General features: G+C 38.5%; 2 protein-coding genes across 2 annotated transcripts; both read right to left on the reverse strand.

Moving 5' to 3' along the window:
• Positions 1-1,291: 1,291 nt before the first annotated feature.
• LOC104223529 (uncharacterized) lies at positions 1,292-1,780 on the reverse strand. Its single transcript, XM_070165162.1, has one exon. It carries the CDS (start codon positions 1,778-1,780, stop codon positions 1,292-1,294), a length of 489 nt encoding a protein of 162 aa, XP_070021263.1.
• A 273-nt stretch (positions 1,781-2,053) lies between these two features.
• Positions 2,054-17,484, reverse strand: LOC138884174 (uncharacterized). Its single transcript, XM_070165164.1, has 4 exons — positions 17,248-17,484; positions 16,435-16,896; positions 16,116-16,362; positions 2,054-2,715 (listed from the first exon to the last, which is right to left on the reverse strand). Exons 1-4 carry the CDS (start codon positions 17,482-17,484, stop codon positions 2,054-2,056), a joined length of 1,608 nt encoding a protein of 535 aa, XP_070021265.1.
• Between the last annotated feature and the right edge of the window lie 1,557 nt (positions 17,485-19,041).

The raw sequence follows: 19,041 nt of genomic DNA on the forward strand, positions 1-19,041 counted from the left end.
TGGAAACTGTATGACCGATGAATTTTGGTTGACTGATGAGCAAAAAGAAGACGGATTTCTGTTGTTGCTTTAAATTTCTGTTTTGAAACTGTTGTTGTAATATTCAGATGTTGTATAAATACAACTGAATTTTGTTATAAACTTCTGTTTATATTCAGATGTTGAAACCGTTGTTTTAATTTATAGTTACTGAATTTTGAAAGTGCTGTAATATACAACTTCTGTACAAGGTATAGAACCATAAGATGCAGTTTCAAAATGCAGAACATATAGACTGAAGTTGCTGCATTATAGAGTAATTATTCAGAACATAGAGTAACTATTCTGCCAAAACAAACAAAATAAGGCTGAAGTTGCAGCTGCATAACATATATCCAAAACAGAACAGTAAGATTACACGACTGAATACAACTTAAAGTTTAGTTCCTTCAAAAACTAGATCCCAAAATATAATAGGTTGCTGCTACATAACATATAGACAAAATAAGTTCCTAAGATACTACTTCTTGCTGAAGTTTGCCTTCATCTGCTGCAACTGGGAAGTTGTGACAGCATCTTGACCCTTCCACCTCAAGCCTCTAGCCTTAAAACCAAGGTCAATTCCTGTTGGAGCTGCACTCTTATAAGTTGAACCACTTACCATAACTCGTTGGCTTGATGTTCCGGGCTGCAGTTTGCCAAATAATGAACCACAATCAGTAAGTTATTTGTAAGTCATATTATAGATGAAATATGTATGATTATATACCTTTAATATTTGAGTTCCACTTGCAGCTGTGTAGATGCCAAATCCAATATTTTTGGACCTTTTTTGTGCTCCTTTTTCAGCATCTTCTTTACTTGCACCCCTTTCTCTCTTTTGGCTGGTAGTTGCTTTACCCTTTGGAGGAAGTTGACTACTTAATCCTCTTCTAGCAGGCCTGCTCGAATCTGTTGAACTTGGTGTTGGTTGGCTTGAGCTTCTAGCTTCATTAACCCTTCTAACCCTTGTTGTATCAAAGCACACAGAGTTTGTAGGTTGGCTTGAGCTTCCAGCTGCATCAGGTTGGCTAGCACCTTGTGAGCTTTGGCTACCTTGTTGTGAATGCATCCAATTTTCAGCCTACATAACATTGAGCAACATCAGTGAATAACAGTGATGGAAACAGATTACTACATTCATATGAACAATAGGAAACATGTGGTGGCAACAGGAAACATGTGATGGCAACAGGAAATATTTGACAAGAAACATTTACCTTACAGTATCTTTTGTTATGTCCTTGTTGATGGCACTTGGAACATGTCATTTTCACTCCACACTTGGCAACTTTCCATATTTCTTTTTTGGTTCATCTTTGCCTTTTCTTCTGTTCCTCTGAGGTCTACCAGGCATGAGTTTAGGTTTGGGAGGCTCTATCTTAGGATTGTTGGTTTCAGGCCACATCTTCATATTTGTCATAGGCTGGATGAAATACTTGTATGCTTTTAAGAAGGTATCCCTCTTATACCAATGCTCTACTGCCTGTTCAGGTTCTTCGTTTATGTGATAGTATGCAAGAACAACATGTTGACATGGAATACCCCTCAACTGCCAAGCTCTACAAGTGCAAACCTTATCAGTCAGATTAACTACATGATTATGCAGCCCTTCTCCAATCTCAAATCCAACATCAGCATTCCAAAGGACAGTACATTTTCTAGCAAGGTCTTTGTTATCCTCTAACAATAGCCTTGCCATAGGTGATATATCAGATATCCAAGTATCAGCAAATTTCAACATATCCACTTGCCTAGTCATTATTTTCCTTCTAATCTCCTCCAACATAATTATAATTGATTTATGCCTAGAAGTTAAAATCCATGAATTAAAGGTCTCACACATATTATTTTCAACAACATCACACTTGGAATGCACTTCAAAATAAGCTCTAACATGACTTTTTGGATAATATAACAAATCCCTACAAATATTCTTACCAAGTTTGTCCATTTTCTCAAGCTCCTCTTTAAACTTAACTTCATAACTAGATTTAGAGCACCTCCAAAACTGTTTTCTCCTTTCCTCTCCTTTTCATTTCTTATGCCAATTAGACCATATATGCCTGGCACACATCCTACTCTCAACATCTGATTGCACTCCATCTTCATTAACATTATGGTCTGGTGGTTCATCTCCATCAACAACATTTACAGTTGGTTCAGAAGAATTGTGAGTTGGTTCAACATCATTCAAAGTTGGTTCAATAGGAGGCTCAATAGGTGGTTCAGCAGCATTGTGAGTTGGTTCAGTAGGCGGCTCAATAGGTTCTTCAGTATTTGTATTACTCCCAGGTGTTGCCCTAGCTTTAAATTGGTCATTACCACCCCCACCTACTTCTGCCCCACATAAAAGACCAACATTTTCTTCGACTACTTCAGGCTGACTCACACCATGATGCAAATAAACATCCAAAATATCACCATGTTTTAAATCTTTTACAAATTCATATAACTGAAAATCAGAAAAGACTTTGATAAAATCACCATCTTTTTCCTTTTGACAATAAAACCCTTCGACAACTGCATACCCAAGGTCTTTAGCATAAGCAGACAACTCGACAACACTAAAATGGTCTTTATCGATAGCAACAACAAAAGCATCTAATTCCCCTTTGTATAGTGGGACAGATTGCTCGATAAATGTACCCCCGTGGTGAAAGCGAGTTAAAATATAGTCATCCTCCATAATATTCCCTTACATAAGACGACAAGGGACCAGCACAAAGGAAAACCCCAAAAAAACCCTAGCTTGAGAAATAACTTACAGATTACTTAGCCCTAGCTGTAGCAATAGAAAATAAGGAGAGATTGGACTTTCAAGCGTTGTAAATACGGTGAAAAATCAGCGGAAATACTAGATTCCAACACCATTGACCAAAAGAAGAAGAAAATTAACAGTGGTAGGACCTTTCTTCGTTTTCATCGAAGGTAAAAGGAACAATGGTAATATGTTTAGATGTTTGTTTAGGGCTATTTATCTGTATTTTAGTGGAAATAACACTATATAGCTGAGGTGGACAGTGAGGTGGACAAATAAAATGATGTGGCACGATTTATAATGGTTACTTTTGCCACGTAGACGGAGATTGCAGAACACGCGCTTGGTTAATTAATAAGCCAGCAAAAAACGTGTCTAATTGGTATGAGAATTGCCTAAGAAACGTGTCTAATCGGAAAGAGGTCTAGTTTAAGTGTCTAAGTGAAAGATCGTGCCAACTTTAGGTGTCTCCGTATGTATTACGCCTTTATTTTATCTACATGTGGTTTTGTGCTTTACATAAAAAATTTGATTATTTGAATTAACCAGAGCATGGGAATCAATGTTGGATTAGATTAAATATCTTATTTACTAGGAATGGGGGAATCAATGTTGGATTAGATTAAATATCTTATTTACTAGGAAAGTTATCCGGATAAAAAGTTTGGATTAGGTTAAGTGTCTGGCTTATAAGTAGTTACTAAAATATTTTTGTATGATGTTGATTATTTCTTACTATTATTAAATATTATTATATCATTCTAAAATTTCTATCTTCGAAGCTTTGAAGACAATTTTCAAAGTACTAGCATACGTCACAAATACATACAGAAATACTAAATACTTCATGGAGCTAAGGTTGGTTGTGATAATCAAACTCCAATTCTAACTCCATTTTCATCACCATGAAAGATATTTTATATGTAAATATAATTATATCTATCTAATCTCCCATGACACACACCAAATATACATACCTGCTAGAGGTCTTCTTATAAGGACACGTGTAATAGAGGCTAATTATGCCACAAGGATAGAACTCGATAAAATATCCATCAGAATATAATTTCTTTAATATCAAGCAACATATATCAAAGTATTAGCCTCTAATGGAGAGGCAGTGGCACATTACCGAGTTTGTAACTTGAATACACCATCACTCATTAGTGGCACATTATCGAGTCTGTAACTTGAATACACCATCACTCATTTGTACCCGGAACATTTTGCAACTCAACACGTAAGTTGTCATGATTTTTTTATATATATATATACCCTTCCATAGCTTAGAAACAAATTAAAAACATGTAGACTTGTAAGGATACATAATAGAATATATAGCATACGGAAGAAAGAACATACTATGGCCTATGTTCAAGTTATGTTGTTTGCATTCTAATTGATTTTAAATGTCCTAAATTATTTTAAAGTCCTAAATATGATAGAAATATTAATGGACTATTTTTTCTAGTTTGAAATTTATTTTTATGGTTATTTTGGTTACTTGACATTGTAATCATACTTTTCTAATGACTATTCTCTATGTACGTGTGTTGCACATATATCTCTCGCTATTGGTTAAAAGATAATGCAAAAAATAATTTCTTCTTATAACTTTATATAAAAGATATTTTTAGCATTATTATATCACGACGGTGTCACGTTGCCCATTCAATTATTAAGTTATTATCTTATGTCAAGTTTCTTAGTGATATTTTCTGTCTATCAGGAATGAAATAAGCTTTATGTCCGTAAAAAATCTATATTATATAATTGCATATTGTGTTTCTCTTGTATTGTACATACACATTTAGAGTGGATGAATATTTGACTGTTTTACTCGGCCTATGAGTTCAGTCTCGGAAATAAACACAATAAATATTTTTAGCCAGTTTATAGTAGATTTAAAATACTAATGGTGATTATATTAGAATTCTACCCCACATGAAATATATCTGCTAGGTTTGTTAGCGGCGAACTACATTAATAATGCATGTGATGTGGTTCTTGTTATCATACCATAAAGAGTGTTAAAATAGAATATATGATCTTCTTCTAACACCGTCTGCTTGTATAATCGACACTTAGCTTAAAGCTTTGGATATTAGGGGTGGACATAGTTTGGGCAAACCCGAAATTCAAACAGAAATTCGATTTATTTTCAATTTTTAGTTTGGATTTTCGGATTACGGATTGGATTTTTTAATATTTAAAATTTTTAGATTTCGGATTGGATATTGGATTTGATGCTTCGGATTTTTGAATATCCGAAAATCCGAAATTTTTATACTTTACAATTAGTCCACTATCCATATATATATCCAAAAATTCGAAATTTTTATACTTTACAATTAGTCCACTATCCACATATCAATAGTAATAATTTCAATATAATACCCTACCCATTAGATATTATTTCGTATATTCAATATTAATTACTAAGTTACTATCAGAACACTTTCTATTTGGACATGATTTTACTATTGCTACTTCTTATCGGCCGTATTAATGTCTCTATTGCATTTTCTTGATAATAATTTCATTACTTGAATACTTTATTTGGATGATTGCGGTAAGAATTAAGAACTTTTCAGGCAATTTAATATGAGTACTTCATTTGAATATTTATTTTTGTAAAAAGAAAAAATATCTCAATTTATAAGCTCAAAACCAAAAATTCAAAATATTCAAGCCGATTAATCCGAAATCGAACATAAAAACTCCAATCTAATTTGAGCTTATTTTATTTGGATTTGGATTGTCATTTCTTTAATCCGAAAATCGAAAATTCAAACCAAAATTTTCATATCCAATCCGAACTGCACCAACGCCCACCCCTATTTAATATCTAATGCTTAAAGTACATAGTCGTAATTACTCTCAGACTTTCATTAGATGATGCTTGTGCACTTGTAATATCTCTTTCATTACTATCAAGTGATGTGGTGTCGTAGATGTGGCTGCCCCTTCCTTAACCAGAGTTCTTGAGTTCGAGCCCTAGGTCTGGAAAAATCATTGGTAGGGAGCACTACCCCCCGAATGGGGCCTTCCCCGGCGCGAATCCGGATATAGTCGGGCTCCAATACAGGTACCGGACACTGGGTGGAAACCAAAAAAAATCTCTTTCATTAAGAGTGGCTCCTTGAACCATTCAATCGTCCAAACATAAAAGAAAAAGGAGCAGGTAAATAGGTAATGCATTTAAAGTAGATATCAACCTAGTAACTAACCTGGACAAATTCCCAGCTAGGCTGAGTCTGATGATGTCCATCTCATTGAAGAAGTATTAGGCATGTGCCTAATAAGAGTTTTCTTTGGTTTGGTAGCCAACCTTGTTGACTTGGTTTGGTTGGTAGCCAACCTTGTTGAATTTCTTTGGTTTGGTAGCCAACTTTGTTGAATTGTGAAAAGTGTGTGTAAATTGTCAAATATTGTAGGCTTTAGAGGGTGAAGCTTTGGCTATAAAAGGAGAGCTTCAACTCTCATTTCTACACACCAACAAAGAGAGAAAGAAAGAGTGAGGTTTCACAGACAAGGTATAAGAAAATAGTCTGTGAGGAAAATAGAGAGTGAGCGATATTGTAGTGAGGTGGGAATATCAAAAGAGGGTTATTTCTTTTGAGTGTTGTAGTGGTCTTTGGAGTATTTACCTCCGACCTACAAAGTGTAAAATTCCTTACTATAGTGATATCAGTTGCTCCTCTCGGGGTCGTGGTTTTTTCCCCTTATTCAGAAGGGTTTTCCACGTAAAAATCTTGGTGTCATTGTTACTCTTTTATTCTTGTTAATTACCGTATCTCGGTGCTACATTATTATTCCGCTTTATTACCGTGAATATTATTTTGGTAAGGGGTTTATTCCCAACAACTGGTATCAGAGCACAGGTTCTGCTCGTTCACTGAAATACTATTCACTGTCGGTAGTACTATACTTGGTGAAAAATAAAAATGTCCGGAGTAAAGTACGAGGTAGCAAAATTCAATGGAGATAACGGTTTCTCAACATGGCAAAGAAGGATGAGAGATCTGCTCATCCAACAAGGATTACACAAGGTTCTAGATGTTGATTCCAAAAAGCCTGATACCATGAAAGCTGAGGATTGGGCTGACTTGGATGAAAGAGCTGCTAGTGCAATTAGGTTGCACTTATCAGATGATGTGGTAAATAACATCATTGATGAAGACACTGCACGAGGAATTTGGACAAGGTTGGAAAGCCTATACATGTCCAAAACGCTGACAAATAAATTGTACCTGAAGAAGCAGTTATACGCCCTACACATGAGTGAAGGTACGAATTTTTTGTCACATTTAAATGTGTTTAACGGACTAATCACACAGCTTGCCAACCTCGGAGTGAAAATCGAGGAAGAAGATAAAGCCATCTTGCTATTGAACTCGTTGCCATCTTCGTACGATAACTTGGCAACAACCATCCTGCACGGTAAGACTACTATTGAGTTGAAAGATGTCACATCGGCTCTTCTACTCAATGAGAAGATGAGAAAGAAGCCTGAAAATCAAGGACAGGCTCTCATCACAGAAGGTAGAGGCAGGAGTTATCAAAGGAGTTCGAACAACTATGGTAGATCCGGAGCTCGTGGGAAGTCAAAGAACCGATCCAAATCAAGAGTCAGAAATTGCTACAACTGTAATCAACCAGGTCACTTCAAAAGAGATTGCCCAAATCCAAGGAAGGGCAAAGGTGAAACCAGTGGCCAGAAGAATGACGACAACACAGCCGCCATGGTGCAAAATAATGATAATGTTGTCCTCTTTATAAATGAGGAAGAGGAATGCATGCACCTGTCAGGTTCAGAGTCGGAATGGGTGGTTGACACAGCGGCATCTCACCATGCCACACCGGTAAGAGACCTTTTTTGCAGATATGTAGCAGGTGATTTCGGCACAGTGAAAATGGGTAACACAAGTTACTCAAAGATTGCGGGGATTGGTGACATTTGTATCAAGACAAATGTCGGATGCACATTGGTTCTAAAGGATGTGCGGCATGTACCTGATTTACGGATGAACTTGATCTCGGGAATTGCTTTAGACCGAGATGGATACGAGAGCTATTTTGCAAATCAAAAGTGGAGACTCACTAAGGGATCATTGGTGATTGCAAAGGGAGTTGCTCGTGGCACGTTGTACTGGACAAATGCAGAAATATGCCAAGGTGAATTGAACGCAGCACAAGATGAGATTTCTGTAGATTTATGGCACAAAAGAATGGGTCATATGAGCGAGAAGGGATTGCAGATTCTTGCCAAGAAATCACTCATTTCTTATGCCAAAGGTACAACTGTAAAACCTTGTGACTACTGTTTATTTGGTAAGCAGCATAGAGTCTCATTTCAGACATCGTCTGAAAGAAAATTGAATATACTTGATTTAGTATATTCTGATGTTTGCGGCCCAATGGAAATTGAATCAATGGGCGGTAACAAATATTTTGTTACTTTTATTGATGATGCTTCACGAAAATTATGGGTTTATATTTTGAAAACCAAAGATCAGGTGTTTCAAGTTTTCCAGAAGTTTCATGCTCTAGTAGAAAGGGAGACGGGTCGAAAGCTAAAGCGTCTCCGAAGTGACAATGGAGGTGAGTACACTTCAAGGGAATTTGAAGAGTATTGTTCAAGTCATGGGATCAGACATGAAAAGACAGTTCCTGGAACCCCACAGCACAATGGCGTAGCCGAGAGGATGAACCGCACCATTGTGGAGAAGGTGAGAAGCATGCTCAGAATGGCTAAACTGCCTAAGTCATTCTGGGGTGAAGCAGTTCAGACAGCCTGTTACCTGATCAATAGGAGTCCATCAGTTCCGTTGGCGTTTGAAATCCCAGAGAGAGTCTGGACCAACAAGGAGGTGTCCTACTCGCATCTGAAGGTGTTCGGTTGCAGAGCTTTTGCACATGTACCAAAAGAGCAGAGAACAAAGCTGGATGATAAATCTATTCCCTGCATATTTATCGGATATGGAGATGAAGAGTTCGGGTACAGACTGTGGGATCCTGTAAAGAAGAAGGTCATCAGAAGTAGAGATGTAGTCTTCCGAGAAAGTGAAGTTGGAACTGCTGCTGATATGTCAGAAAAGGCGAAGAATGGTATAATTCCTAACTTTGTTACTATTCCTTCTACTTCTAACAATCCCACAAGTGCAGAAAGTACGACCGACGAGGTTGCCGAGCAGGGGGAGCAACCTGGTGAGGTTATTGAGCAGGGGGAGCAACTTGATGAAGGTGTCGAGGAAGTGGAGCACCCCACTCAGGGAGAAGAACAACCTCAACCTCTGAGGAGATCAGAGAGGCCAAGGGTAGAGTCACGCAGGTACCCTTCCACAGAGTATGTCCTCATCAGTGATGAGGGGGAGCCAGAAAGTCTTAAGGAGGTGTTGTCCCATCCAGAAAAGAACCAGTGGATGAAAGCTATGCAAGAAGAGATGGAATCTCTCCAGAAAAATGGCACATACAAGCTGGTTGAACTTCCAAAGGGTAAAAGACCACTCAAATGCAAATGGGTCTTTAAACTCAAGAAAGATGGAGATGGCAAGCTGGTCAGATACAAAGCTCGATTGGTGGTTAAAGGCTTCGAACAGAAGAAAGGTATTGATTTTGACGAAATTTTCTCCCCCGTTGTTAAAATGACTTCTATTCGAACAATTTTGAGCTTAGCAGCTAGCCTAGATCTTGAAGTGGAGCAGTTGGATGTGAAAACTGCATTTCTTCATGGAGATTTGGAAGAGGAGATTTATATGGAGCAACCAGAAGGATTTGAAGTAGCTGGAAAGAAACACATGGTGTGCAAATTGAATAAGAGTCTTTATGGATTGAAGCAGGCACCAAGGCAGTGGTACATGAAGTTTGATTCATTCATGAAAAGTCAAACATACCTAAAGACCTATTCTGATCCATGTGTATACTTCAAAAGATTTTCTGAGAATAACTTTATTATATTGTTGTTGTATGTGGATGACATGTTAATTGTAGGAAAAGACAAGGGGTTGATAGCAAAGTTGAAAGGAGATCTGTCCAAGTCATTTGATATGAAGGACTTGGGCCCAGCACAACAAATTCTAGGGATGAAGATAGTTCGAGAGAGAACAAGTAGAAAGTTGTGGCTATCTCAGGAGAAGTACATTGAACGTGTACTAGAACGCTTCAACATGAAGAATGCTAAGCCAGTCAGCACACCTCTTGCTGGTCATCTAAAGTTGAGTAAGAAGATGTGTCCTACAACAGTGGAGGAGAAAGGGAACATGGCTAAAGTTCCTTATGCTTCAGCAGTCGGAAGCTTGATGTATGCAATGGTATGTACTAGACCAGATATTGCTCACGCAGTTGGTGTTGTCAGCAGGTTTCTTGAAAATCCTGGAAAGGAACATTGGGAAGCAGTCAAGTGGATACTCAGGTACCTGAGAGGTACCACGGGAGATTGTTTGTGCTTTGGAGGATCTGATCCAATCTTGAAGGGCTATACAGATGCTGATATGGCAGGTGACATTGACAACAGAAAATCTACTACTGGATATTTATTTACATTTTCAGGGGGAGCTATATCATGGCAGTCTAAGTTGCAGAAGTGCGTTGCACTTTCAACAACTGAAGCAGAGTACATTGCCGCTACAGAAACTGGCAAGGAGATGATATGGCTCAAGCGATTCCTTCAAGAGCTTGGATTGCATCAGAAGGAGTATGTCGTCTATTGTGACAGTCAAAGTGCAATAGACCTTAGCAAGAACTCTATGTACCATGCAAGGACCAAACACATTGATGTGAGATATCATTGGATTCGAGAAATGGTAGATGATGAATCTCTAAAAGTCTTGAAGATTTCTACAAGTGAGAATCCCGCAGATATGCTGACCAAGGTGGTACCAAGGAACAAGTTCGAGCTATGCAAAGAACTTGTCGGCATGCACTCAAACTAGAAGACAGTGCTACCTCCTCTAGATGAATGAGACTGGAGGGGGAGATTGATGATGTCCATCTCATTGAAGAAGTATTAGGCATGTGCCTAATAAGAGTTTTCTTTGGTTTGGTAGCCAACCTTGTTGACTTGGTTTGGTTGGTAGCCAACCTTGTTGAATTTCTTTGGTTTGGTAGCCAACTTTGTTGAATTGTGAAAAGTGTGTGTAAATTGTCAAATATTGTAGGCTTTAGAGGGTGAAGCTTTGGCTATAAAAGGAGAGCTTCAACTCTCATTTCTACACACCAACAAAGAGAGAAAGAAAGAGTGAGGTTTCACAGACAAGGTATAAGAAAATAGTCTGTGAGGAAAATAGAGAGTGAGCGATATTGTAGTGAGGTGGGAATATCAAAAGAGGGTTATTTCTTTTGAGTGTTGTAGTGGTCTTTGGAGTATTTACCTCCGACCTACAAAGTGTAAAATTCCTTACTATAGTGATATCAGTTGCTCCTCTCGGGGTCGTGGTTTTTTCCCCTTATTCAGAAGGGTTTTCCACGTAAAAATCTTGGTGTCATTGTTACTCTTTTATTCTTGTTAATTACCGTATCTCGGTGCTACATTATTATTCCGCTTTATTACCGTGAATATTATTTTGGTAAGGGGTTTATTCCCAACAGAGTCCATCTACGTCTCTATTTTAACACGTATAATCAATCGTGCTCTTCTTAGATGTGCTTCCCTTATAGTTATAGAGTGATTGTAACAAAGTGAAGGGAAAAAACAAAAGAAGGATAACTGTATAAATGCTAAACTTATCAAAAATTAAAAAAGAAAGAAAAAAGTGCGAATACAATATAGAATTTGACTTTACATATCAAGCGAGAAGATATCCATAAGCATAAGAAAAAGAAGAATGAAAAGAGAAATATCAAACGAAAAATAGCTCGGCAATATGATACAATTAAGGTAGATACCGTACGATTAAGTTGCAAAACTTCCGTACACGGTCGATCAACAACACGAACGCTTCTAACCTTAACAATATTGATCATGTGCTCCAAGCATGCAAAAATATTTTTCAAAATCATGATATACTGTTGAAAGTATAGAGCAAATTTTACAAACTCATAAGTGAACTAAGAGTAATAATCGCGATTATGTTGATTAACCGAGACCAAAATGGTGGGTCGGGGATTGCCCCATGTTATATCAGACCGAGACATGAAGGTGTGGTACCAAGCTTGGGATTTGAAGTACCGATCGAGATCGGGACCAGTAAGGATCGAGACCAAACAAGATAGACATCGAGCGAGACCGAAGATAGCCCACTAACAGAAAGCCGAGATATCCATGACCGGTCAAGGATCATGGTGGAAATCTCGGCACGACTCAAATCAAGAACGGTTATTTATCCAATCATGATATTCCCTTTTGTATTTAAATTGTACCATAAGTAGAATTCTTCTACTATATAAAGGGGAGCTCTAATCATTTGTAATCATCTAATTCTCGCATATCTTTTCTCTTTTAAGCTCTTTTGCCCTTCAGTTCAGTTATTAACTATATTCGCAGCCGGTTCGAGGGCGATCTAGCTCGAGGGTAAAGTTGCATTTTATACTGGTTTGCTTTATTTTACTGTCAATTTCTAGCATTAACAATCATATTTATCAATTTGTGCTAGGTGAAATCACATATCCTTAAAACCACTTATAAGTATAATTGTTACTCGATTTTAAGGGTAAACAGTTTGGCGCCCACCGTGGGGTTAAGGATAGTAGTGATTACCTAGTACTAATTCTTATAACACAAACTGCTTTAGCTTGTTCTCGTAATTGTTTTTAATTTCAGGATCATCATGTTGAACTCTCAAACAATATCCACATACGCCGACAATGGCTATGGTTTTCATGGGGAAAACGACAATATAGCCGCCCCAAGGATTGAAGTACCTTAGGCTGGCCTTGAGGGAGTGCCGGTTGCAAATCCCATCGATGCCAGTTCCCATGTCGCCCTAAATGCAAATCTGGGCGTCGACCTCGAGAGTAGCGTCCGCAGAGACGTTCGACCAGCCGATCAAGGTGCCATCGATGCCAGTTCCCATGTCGCCCTAATGATTATTTAATTTTTATCTAATATTTTAAGGTTATTTGCAGATGATTCAAACAATCTACATCACGATTTGACATAATTTATGTCTGTGTATCGCGCGAGTACTAATACTAGTTTCTGAAATAAAGTGACCGTTTCAATAATAGTATTATTAATTTTCATATTCATGTATCTTAGGGGTCAAATGAAAGGAACATATCATTAATTCAACGGAAAAAGGCTAAACGGAAAAAGGTCCGTTTTAATATTTCTGCCCCAACATCTAACGGACCCTTTTTGGTAGACACGTGGCACGATCTTAAATACCCAAATCATTTTTCCTCTAATGTCTGAAACCACCAGATCCATACCCGAACCCACTGTGAATTGTTCATACATGAAAATTACTTTAGTACACTGAAATCTTGATCTGATGCAAACGAAAATATGTTTCTGCTTCTAATTTCTTTAGGGAAGTTGAATTACAATCAGTAGTTACATATATACAACTTGAACATCCTTCTCCTCTTGTAATAATTGAGAACTATAAGAACCACATATCAAGAAAAGTATACTGGTATTGCAACAAAACTATTAACACAATCAAAGCATCCACCCCCAATGGTGAGCTTCATTCCGACGGCAACTGGTACATCCTCCGGTGCCGATCCCATTGTGAACCTCCGAGAAACTCTTTTCAGTGCCCTCCATCACTTCTTCACATAAAACAAACCATTGAATACAAGAAAAATGCAAATTAAAGCTAGAAATAATAGTGAAGTTGTAGCAATTTTCAGACTTATTTGAAGTTCCTGAAGATGAACAATTGATGCATTTTAAGCTCACATATGTCGACCAAATCTAGTCAAAGTTGTCACGCCCCGAACCATGGTCTGGACGTAACACGACACTCGGTGCCTGACTGCATGTGACCGAGCGAACCAACTACATGGCTGGATCAACATGTGGTATAACTATGAGCTAGAGGTAAATGTAAAACATGATAATCTACTAAAGAGTCTGACTGAAATATCATCGATGCGGAAAATACTGAAAGGTCTGCAAGCATAAACAAGTAGCCGACAAGGCTAATACATGAAAACCTACTAATATCTGACTGACTGGGTTATAGTCTGTGAAGCCTCTAAGAATACTGAAAATGCTAACTGTTTACCGGAACAAGGTCCCCAGTATACCTAATTAACTAAAATACTATAATGACTAAAACAAAAGAGAGACAAGGCCCCGAAAGACTGGGGCTCACCAATAGCTGATACGAGATGTCCTAGCAAGCAGTATCGTCAACCTGAAAATCGTTACCTGTATCGCGAGATGCAGGCCCCGGAAAAAAAGGGACGTCAGTACATTTGAATTGTACTGGTATGTAAAATAGCTGAACAAAAAAACTGTCAACACCGAAACTGAACTGATAGCTGATAAACTGATAACTGAACAAGGAAGTAAGGATGTGAATACTCCCTATTCTGAATGATGAACAACCTGTTTAACTGAATATTAAAACTGCGGCCTCAGACCCAATATGTATATATATATATATATATATATGTGCACAACTGCGGCCTCGGGCCTAAGTATACGTATACATAACTGCGACCTCAGGTCCAAAATGCATAAAGCATAAACTGCGGCCTCAGACCCAAATGCAGGTGTTCAACATTCAGGAATTTAAATCAGGAACTGAGAATCATACTGTAATATGTGATACTGAAATAATGAGCCATACCGACTTACATGATACTGGTATAGTGAATAGGATTAAACTGAGATGAGTATTCATAATAAGTTGATTTGTCATAACTGAAACTCATAGAATATCGAATGATTATGAAACTATGTCATCTAGAGAATATAAGTTCTACTTCTATTCATGGAACCAAGGCATAATTACTTTCTGAGGAAACTAGTAATGTTCATGATGAATGGGACGTAGGGAGAATCATAGATATTCCCAAACGTAAAGAGTTAGCCTTACATACCTCAATTTGCCCCTTAGTGATACTACAATGATCCACACTACTAAGAACCTTCAATCTACAACAACAACATCTAATGGAACCCAATATTAGTAATAAATTCCATAACTTATGCCATTTAGGCATATTATCAAACACCTTGTAGGCATAGATATTTACACCTCATAACTATAGTGTTGGTTCATCCAACTATCACCATTAACTAACAATTCATTCCACCATCATTCCTAACAAATTTATAACTTCCAACAACATATGTATGACCATCCATTCACACCCAACCAACAAATCCTATCAAATAATCACCTTTAAATCCCTACCATGGTCATACATTTAAATTGGGGATTTTGGACTTCCAATCACCATACCATAAGTTGTAATATTTGATTCATACTCATAATTCCATAATAACACCATATATGTAAGTTTAAGGGTGTAGGATTGCCTCTTGTAGACCAAATCTTGAAAGACAACTTTTGGGGTGTTCTTCAGATTTTGAAGAAATCCTATGAAACTCAATCAAAATCATGTTGTAACTAGTGATTGAGAAGTGAAATCACCATGACAACACACTTAAAAACTCACCTTAGGTGTGCAATTGGATGTCTTGGTCGAGTTGGGGGTGTAGAGGAAGCCCTAAGCTTGAGAAATGACTGAATTTCTCTTATTTCCAGTCTTTAGATATTTAAAACCTTCCAGACGCGCGAGCTCGCACGCGGGAGGCAAAATACTCAATAAAAATGCGCGACTTCGCGCTCATGTTCGCGCTAGTGACACCTTCCCAGTAAAATGGTCATAACTTTATGTATATACCTCCAAATGATAAACGGTTTGTTGAGTTAGAAACTAGACTCAAAGGGCTTTAATTTTATAGGTTGTGAATCACACTACTCATTGTATCCAGGTGGATATGCTCGCCCAAAGTGAGGTCTTATGCATACTCATTTGCAAATTTTCAGCTATAATGAAAATTTTCAACTTGACTTGGACTTAAGCCTCTCCTTAGACCCCAAATCACCTATAATATGCCTCGTACACTTATTATCATAACCACTCAATTACCATCACGCTAATACTCGTTTAATGTATCCACAACCGATTCAAATTACGGGGTGTTACATTATCTCCCCCTTGGGATCATTCGTCCTCGAATGATGGTCCTGGCTGCAACTACGTCTATCTATGGTCATTAAATGGGTGTTATGGAGATATGAGAATACTAAAATATTATGAATACATGTATATCAAATTGAACGAGCACGTGATCACTAAATACTAAGCTAAGTAAATATTGTAGGACATAGAGATTATAATATAAGACCTGAATGGAAAGGTTAATTACCTTCCACATTTTCCTTTTGCTCTTCAAAGAGATGGGGATATCTGGACTTCATGTCTTCCTCGGCTTCCCATGTAGCCTCTTCAACCTTTTGATTTCTCCAAAGCACTTTTACTGAAGCAATTTCCTTAGTTCTGAGCTTGCGGATTTGTCGATCAAGAATAGCCACTGGAATTTCCTCATAAGACAGGTTGTCTTTAACCCCTATAATCTCCGTAGGAACCACAAGTGACGGGTCTCCCATGACTTTCTTCAACATGGACACATGAAACACTGGGTGTACAGCAGCTAGTTCTTGTGGCAATTCTAACTCATAAGCCACATGTCCGATCCTTCGCAGGATTCTATATGGACCAATATAGCGGGGGCTAAGTTTCCCCTTCTTCCCAAATCTCATAACGCCTTTCATGGGCGATACCATCAGAAACACCCAATCATCAACTTGGAACTCTAAGTCTCTACGTCGTACGTCCGAATAGGACTTTTGGTGACTTTGAGCCGTCTTCAAATGCCTTTGTATCAAATTGACTTTCTCCATGGCCTGATAGACCAAATCGGGTCCTAACAACTCCGCTTCTCCGACTTCGAACCAACCAATTGGTGATCTACACCTTCGCCCATACAGAGCTCTGTACGGTGCCATCTTAATACTAGAGTGATAACTGTTATTATAAGCAAACTCAATAAGAGGTAGATGATTGTCCCAATTACCTTTAAAATCAATAACACATGCCCTCAACATATCCTCAAGAGTCTGAATGGTGTGTTCCGCCTGGCCATCTGTCTGAGGATGAAAAGCGGTGCTGAGGTTCACCCTTGTGCCCAATCCCTTCTGAAAGGATTTCCAAAAGTTTGTTGTGAACTGAGCACCACGATCTGAGATAATGGACAAAGGAGTCCCATGCAATCGGACAATTTCTTTGATATATAACTTGGCATAATCCTCAGCCGAATCTGTAGTCTTCACCGGCAAGAAGTGAGCTGACTTGGTAAGTCGGTCTACAATCACCCAAATCGAATCATGCTTCGGGAACGAGCGAGGTAGACCTGTTATGAAGTTCATGTTTATCATCTCCCATTTCCAAATGGGAATTTCTATATTCTGAGTTAAACTGCCAGGTCTCTGGTGTTCGACTTTCACCTGCTGGCAATTTGGACACTTAGCCACGAAATCTGCTATATTCTTTTTCATATCATTCCACCAATAAACCTCCTTAAGATCATGATACATCTTTGTGGAACCTGGGTGAATAGAATACTTGGAATTGTGGGCTTCTGACATAATCCGCTCTCTGAGCCCATTTACGTCTGGAACGCATAGTCTGCCTCTGTATCTCAAGGTGCCATCATCTCCCCCTTGTTCAAAAACCATAGTCTTGTGTTTGTGAATTCCTTCCTTCAGCTGCAATAAATAGGGATCACTGAACTGTTTTTCTTTTACTTCGGCTACTAAAGAGGATTCAGCCCTGTTCTGGAGAACAACGCTACCATCTTCGGAGTCCAAAAGTCGAACTCCTAAATTTGCTAAGCGGTGGACTTCCTTCATCATAGTTCGCTGGTCTGCCTCAATGTGAGCTACACTACCCATAGAACGCCGACTGAGAGCATCGACTACAACATTTGCTTTCCCAGGATGATAGAGGATATCAACATCGTAATCCTTAAGTAATTCGAGCCACCTTCTCTGACGTAGATTTAACTCTCTTTGCTTGAAGATGTATTGGAGAATCTTGTGATCTGTAAAAATGTGAACATGTACCCCATACAAATAATGGCGTCAGATCTTAAGCGTGAACACCACAGCTGCTAATTCAAGGTCATGAGTCGGATAATTCTTCTCGTGAGCCTTGAGCTGTCTCGACGCGTAGGCTATGACTTTACCGTGCTGCATTAATACACACCCAAGACCAACCCCTGAAGCATCACAATAAACAACGAACCCTTCGGTTCCTTCTGGTAGTGTCAGGACTGGAGCTGAAGTCAATCTCTTCTTTAACTCCTCAAAACTTTTCTCGCACGTGTACGACCATTGAAACTTGACTTTCTTCTGAGTTAATCTAGTCAAAGGGGACGAGATAGAAGAAAATCCCTCTACGAAATGCCTATAATATCCTGCTAGGCCCAAGAAACTTCTTATATCGGATACTAAGGTGGGTCTAGGCCAATTCTTCACTACCTCTATTTTCTGAGAGTCCACCCTCACGCCTTCCCCTGAGATGATATGGCCCAAAAACGCTACTGATTTTTACCAGAATTCACACTTAGAAAATTTGCCATATAGCTTGTGATCCCGCAGTGTCTGCAACACAATTCTGAGATGTTCGACATGGTCAGTCTCGCTACGGGAATAAATCAAGATGTCATCAATAAACACGATAACAAACAAATCAAGATAAGGCTTGAAGACCCTATTCATAAGGTCCATGAAAGCTGCTGGTGCATTCGTTAAACCGAATGACATTACTAAAAATTCAAAATGCCCATATCGAGTCCTAAAAGCTGTTTTTGGAATATCAACTTCCTTAACCTTCAACTGATGGTATCCCGATCTGAGGTCAATCTTAGAATAACACTGGGCACCCTGAAGTTGATCAAATAAATCATCTATTCTGGGAAGAGGGTACTTGTTCTTGATGGTGAATTTATTCAATTGACGATAGTCAATGCACGTGCGCAACGACCATCCTTCTTTCGGACAAACAAGACCGGTGCGCCCCAAGGTGAGACACTTGGCCTTATAAATCCCTTATCTAGAAGGTCTTTCAACTGGACTTTTAACTCTTTCAACTCTGCTGGAGCCATTCTGTAAGGCGGAATAGATATTGGCTTAGTGCCTGGAAGTAGATCAATTCCAAAGTCAATCTCTCTATCGGGAGGAATTCTAGGGAGATCTTCGGGAAACACTTCTGGAAACTCATTTACAATGGGT

This window comes from Nicotiana sylvestris, chromosome 2 (genome assembly GCF_000393655.2).
Source record: "Nicotiana sylvestris chromosome 2, ASM39365v2, whole genome shotgun sequence".
Classification (NCBI taxonomy): Eukaryota; Viridiplantae; Streptophyta; class Magnoliopsida; order Solanales; family Solanaceae; genus Nicotiana; species Nicotiana sylvestris.